This window comes from Salmo salar, chromosome ssa02, assembly GCF_905237065.1.
Source record: "Salmo salar chromosome ssa02, Ssal_v3.1, whole genome shotgun sequence".
In the NCBI taxonomy this organism is placed as follows: domain Eukaryota; kingdom Metazoa; phylum Chordata; class Actinopteri; order Salmoniformes; family Salmonidae; genus Salmo; species Salmo salar.
In genome coordinates, this window is record NC_059443.1 from 46,595,583 (window position 1) to 46,601,608 (window position 6,026).

Here is a 6,026-nt window from a genome sequence, read left to right on the forward strand (position 1 = left end):
TGTGTGTCTGTGTAAACAGAGAAAACCGCGGGTGGTGCCCAACCCTGTGCCCGTTTCCCCCAACAGCAGTATGCCAGAGCCAGACACCAGCACGGTGCCCCTGGACAACGCCACAATCCCCAGCGCCGCCTTGCATGCTGCAACAGGTACACACGCACAAAGTAGTACTTCATCACTACAATTAACACTCATATGGATTTCTGTGGAGCGCAATGCAACTTTTATTATGAATACTTGAATGCCCTCGGACATTCTTGTGAGTTGATGAAAATGTAATATTGTTAAATATGTTTGGAGCATTAAATCAAATCTGCCTTTTTCAGCCAGAGTGGTATACATGCTGAATGTTAGATGCCTCTATGTTTGTGTGCGTGACTCCCTGCATCTACCTACATGTCCCACAGTATGTGTATACCTGAACAAGTATGGGAAGGTGGGACCCCACTTGGACGGGCGGCGGGTGCAGCAGCTGCCTGACCACTTTGGTCCAGGCCGGGTTTCCTCGGTGCTACAGCAGTGTGTCCAGGCCTGTGTGGACTGTGCCCACAATCAGAGCTCTGTCTTCTCCTGCCTCAAGCCAGGTCACGGAGGAGAGGTCATATCAGGTAAGGACTGGTACCTGCTTTCTGTATGGGCTATGCTCTCTATAAGCTTTATTAGAAGTTTAGTTATAGAGATAATCAAAGAGTCTTTGCATTTCCTTCATTTATTTCAAGCCTCCCTGTGCACTACATCAGGACCAGTTGTTAAAACAGACTGGTAGTTCCTTTTTTCCTGAAATTGATCAAACCAAAGCTCTATATCTCCTATTCACTTGGCATTGCTGCTAAATGTGAGGAATTGGCTGTCTGAGCCGAACCCTTGCCCTCTGTGTCCCATGCAGCCCACTTTGACCAGCAGCACCATACCCTCACCCTGCCCACAGTCAACAGCGTCACGTACGTCCTGCGCTTCCTGGAGAAACTCTGTCACAACCTCTACTGTGACCCTCTGTTTGGCAGCCAGCCCGTCCCCCGAGGGGGCCTGCATTATGACAGCCACGCCTACCCAGGTCAGCACACACACTGTACTGGGGCATAACCTTGACTTTACTGTTGGTTCAGGACAGAAAAGGGTTGTCTGTTTCTTTTTGGCCTTTTCACCATTGCAACAGTGTCGATTTGAGTCAAGTATGTAGGTATTTGCTTTTCACTCCTCACTGTTTTTCTTTTCTATTACGACTCTCTCCAGAAAGGAGAAGTTTTAGGGAGGGCCTCACAACGGGTCCAGGCAGAGGCTCCAAGCGGTTCCTTCAAGACTCCTACTACAGCCCCCTCCCCCACAAGCTGGCCAAAAACCTCTGCCTCTCCTCGGAAGGTACAGCTCCTTAGGAAATCCTTAACGCTTCATTTAAAATAACTTGATTGATAAAAATAGAAACATGCACCTCTAATGGAAAAACATTTGTGTACAAACAAAAACTGTTATTTTAGTGTGTAGCTAGGACTGGAGATCAGCCGGGTTTTTGTAATGCAAAAGTCTGCCGGTCTCACGGTAAGTGACCGTTAATTAACAGAAACACGTTTAGCATTTCCAGGCCTCCACAAATACAAATTGCATACAAGCCACATACAAGCTGCTAATGCGCACGCCTTTGGAACATCTACATTTTAAAAAGTCTAAGATTAGACTTTTTTAAATGTAGTTGTCCCAAAGGCACGCTCATCAGCAGCTTGTATCTTGTCAGCTAAGTGAACAAGCCTACAGCCTATGGTATGGAGCATAGCCAGATAACATACAGTATGCCAACTCGTATTCTGTTCTTCTGAAATACATTTTCTTCAAATCATGTTTCTTTAGACTTGACTATAATGGATTTATTGTGATGGTGTATATTTTATTTAATATACACCATCACAAATTCATTATTTATTTTAGTCAGGTCTAAAGAAACATGATATGAAGAAAATGTATTTCAGAAGAACAGAATGTGAGTTGGCATACTGTATGTTATCTGGCTATGCTCCATGCCATAGGCTGTAGTCTTGTTCATTTCGCTGACAAGATATGCTTATAAGTCCCGTGCCATTATGTTATATTATATGATTTTATATAATTGAACTTAGCTGAATAAAATAGAAAGGATATTTTTCCCTTACCAGAGCGAGTGCGCATATGAAGTGGTTATGTTGAGTGTAAAAGTGATCATTTGGAACAGGTCCTATACGCTAGGTTTAGAGTTATTTGGCAACTTAGTTGTGAATGATATAAACCTTACAATTTGTTTAGATTTAGAATGGCTCATTATCAAATGGGGAGGGGAAAAAATACATGTCATCTGCATGCACTCGAATGGAGGCCGTGCACTTTCCCGCCAATACGTTTTTCAATCGATGGTAACATGTTTTCACAACAAAACATATTTCACTAAACTGTTGACAGCCCCTCTGCACACTCGAGAAAGGAATAAAGGAGAGAGAGGCGATGGAAGCGCATGGTGGTGAGGTAGTCTGTATAGTGAAAGGTAATGTCACCCAATTAATTATGAAAATATTAAAATACAATTTTCCTATTAACTGGCTATTCAAAATCAAATATAAATTCACTATAATTGTAGGCTTATCTGTAAGCCGCCCTGCACAACCAGCTGCATCGCCTTGGGCTCTATGTTCTCTTCCAGACTCATGGATAGACATTTTGGAGTGTAGCATAAGGTAACCAGTCTATCCAGCATGCATAATAATACAGTCCACACTCAATGGCGATTACTCAAATTTGTATAGGCTTGACCAATTATGTACCACAGACATCTTAAATCAGTTTTGTTTTATGTTTTTTTGCCATGTGCATTATGTGGTAGGCTATGTATTGTGTAACAGCACAATCGTAATTTTAATTCGGGTATTTTTCGGGCTCATAAATGTATGCGTATTGGTGTTTTGAATGAATCATCACCTTAGAAGCACTGTCCATTTCGTTGTGTTAGGCTTTGAAACAACATCCACAACAACCATGTTTTACACTCAGTTTCAACCTGCTGTTGAACTTCTTTCTTCAAATTGATCATCACATTGAGGTGAGTTTTAAAAGCACAATACTGTTTTGATAAGTGATTTTCAATAACACTTGCATTGATGTCAGAGTGGTTAGAGGGACAATAGAGCCCTGAGTTCCAGGCCATTAGGACCTGATGGTCATTAGCAATTTGGGTATTGCCAAAGCATGTCCAGAGTGCATAAGATGAGATTACCATGACTCAACAGTCGCATGGAATTTTAACTCAAGACTGCCGGTGTGGCGGTAATACGGTCACCGCAACAGCCCAAGGTGTAGTCAGTAATGTCCCACTAAGCAAACTTTTTGACTACAGTTAAGCTACAGGTGTGTCACTTGGGCGTAGTGATTGACTCTCCTGTCCATGTTGTTCCAGGTGAGCCCTTCCTCATGGTGAACGGTGTAGGGGGTTCGGAGCACTTAAAAAAGAGCCCCCTGTCCCCGGGCTCGACAGGGCAGCCTCTGGGCCTGCGGTCCCCCACCAAGTTGCTGCATCTCAGCTCTTCAGGTAGAGGATTATCTTTAATGGAATGCATGTCATTAAAGGCAAAAATGATATTGTCCATTGGATTTCATTTCATTTTTAGCCAAGCTAATTGATGGATTGTGTATGGCTTTACGGTAACACTTTAGATGGAGTTGCTCGTCATCCCATAATAACAAACCCCACTGGTGATTGGTGACTAAAGTTCCTCTGTATCTCTACTCTGACCCGCCATCCGACAGGCTCTGAGCGTTTCAGTGGCCAGGACCCCAACCTGTGGACGGTGAAGGACGTCATGCAGTTCATCAGAGACATAGACCCCCTACTGGCCCCCCACGCAGATCTCTTCAGAAAACACGTACGTATCTACAGAATTTAATAGAACAGTACTATTCTATTGTATCTCTATGTACGTATCAGCCTGACAGAACACTCAGCATAGAGGGACACTTACAGTGCATTCGGAAGGTATTCACACCCCTTGACTTTTTCCACATTTTATGACATTACAGCTTTATTCTAAAATGTATTAAAACATTATTTGTATTTTTTTTCAATCTACACACAATACCCCATAATGACAAAGCAAAAACAGGTTTTTATAAACATTTTGCAAAGTTATAAAAAATAAAAAAAACTATCACATTTACATAAGTATTCAGACCCTTTACTCAGTACTTTGTTGAAGCACCTTTGGCAGCAATTACACACTTGAGTCTTCTTGGGTATAACGCTACAAGCTTGACACACCTGTATTTAGGGAGTTTCTCCCATTCTTCTCTGCAGATCCTCTCAAGCTCTGTCAGGTTGGATGGGGAGTGTCGCTGCACAGCTATTTTCAGATCTCTCCAGAGATATTTGATTGGGTTCAAGTCCGGGCTCTTGCTGGGCCGCTCAAGGACATTGAGACTTGTGTCGAAGCCACTCCTGAGTCTTGGTGGTTCCAAACTTCTTTCATTTAAGAATGACGGAGGCCACTGTGTTCTTGGGGACCTTCATCCTGCAGAATTCTTTTGGTAGTCGTCCCCAGATCTGTGCCTTGACACAATCCTGTCTCGGAGCTCTACAGACAATTCCTTTGACCTCATGGCTTGGTTTTTGCTCTGACATGCACTGTCAACTGTGGGACCTTATATAGACAGGTGTGTGCCTTTCCAAATCATGTCCAATCAATAGAATTTACCACCGGTCGACTCCAATGAAGTTGTAGAAACATCAAGGAAAATCAATGGAAACAGGATGCACCTGAGCTCAATTTCGAGTCTCATTGCAAAGGGTCTGAATACTTATGTAAATAAGGTATTTCTGTTTTGGTTTTTAATACATTTGCAAACGTTTATAAAAAACTGTTTTCACTTTGTCGTTATGGGGTATTGTGTGTACATTGATGAGTGAAACAAATTATTTAATCCCTTTTAGAATAAGGCTGTAACATAACAAAATGTGGAAAAGGTCAAGGGGTGTGAGTACTTTCCGAATGCACTGTATGTTTTGCCATTGTTTTTAGTGGAAGGATTTTTTAATTCTTAAGTGTTTTGTTGAGTTTATAACCTTCATAGCAAATTAAAATGTTATCCCGCTCCTATGTGTTGCAGGAGATTGATGGCAAAGCCCTGTTGTTACTACGCAGCGACATGATGATGAAATACATGGGCTTGAAGCTCGGGCCTGCCCTAAAACTCACATTCCACATCGACAAGCTCAAACATGGACGCCCTAATTGAGCTCCCCCCACCCCGCAACCCTACTACTACTACTCACCCCCCCTCCCCTCTACAGGATATAATGCACTGCATACTACTGGACTAACCATCACGTCGCATCCGCCACTAGGCTATGATACCTGGTGTCATATATCCCACTCTTTCTCTGCCGCATCTAAGAAGCCCTGTGGCGAACTTCTCTTATTTACATTTTAAATGTAAGCAGCATTGGATATGCAGACTGACTGACTCGCCCACATCTCCTCGTCATCCATCATGTTACTTGCCTGTTCTTCTATTCCATATTCTCTTACAACAACCTCTACCAATGATGCCCTCCCTGTATGTAGCCATTTTTTACTGTAATGGCCATTTTAGGCCAGAGTTTTTATTACATTGTTTTTGATCTCTTTGTTTTTGTTTGATCAAGTAAAAAAAAAAATTGTACCCCCCTGAAAATATGGACTTGCATTAAGCCATTTTGGCTGTTTTGTATGAAATAAGTATACTGAACAAAAATATAAATGCAACATGTAAAGTGTTGGTCCCATGTTTTATGAACTGAAATAAAAGATCACAAATGTTCCATACGCACAAAAAGCTAATTTCTCTCAAATGTTGTGCACAAATTTGTTTACATCCTTGTTAGTGAGCATTTTTCATTTGCCAAGATAATCCATCCACTTGGACAGGTGTGGCATATCAAGAAGCTGATTAAACAGCATGATCATTACACAGGTGCACCTTGTGCTGGTTTACAATAAAAGGCCACTCTAAAATGTGCTGTTTTGCCATAGATGTCTCAA

At 42.1% G+C, this 6,026-nt stretch overlaps 1 protein-coding gene across 12 annotated transcripts in view; it reads left to right on the forward strand.

Annotated features, from left to right (window-relative positions):
• The window catches only part of LOC106584189 (Scm polycomb group protein homolog 1), a 48,955-nt gene extending 43,135 nt beyond the window's left edge, over positions 1 to 5,820 (forward strand). For 9 of the 12 annotated variants that reach the window (XM_014169207.2, XM_014169212.2, XM_014169180.2 and 6 more), the window contains 7 exons: positions 20 to 146; positions 405 to 605; positions 884 to 1,051; positions 1,231 to 1,356; positions 3,410 to 3,541; positions 3,760 to 3,875; positions 5,113 to 5,820. In XM_014169207.2, coding sequence (XP_014024682.1) covers positions 20 to 146; positions 405 to 605; positions 884 to 1,051; positions 1,231 to 1,356; positions 3,410 to 3,541; positions 3,760 to 3,875; positions 5,113 to 5,241 — 999 coding nt within the window. In that variant the 3' untranslated portion in view covers positions 5,242 to 5,820. The other 3 variants (XR_006761269.1, XR_006761268.1, XM_045705005.1) reach the window with 3 other exon arrangements.
• Positions 5,821 to 6,026: the final 206 nt, after the last annotated feature.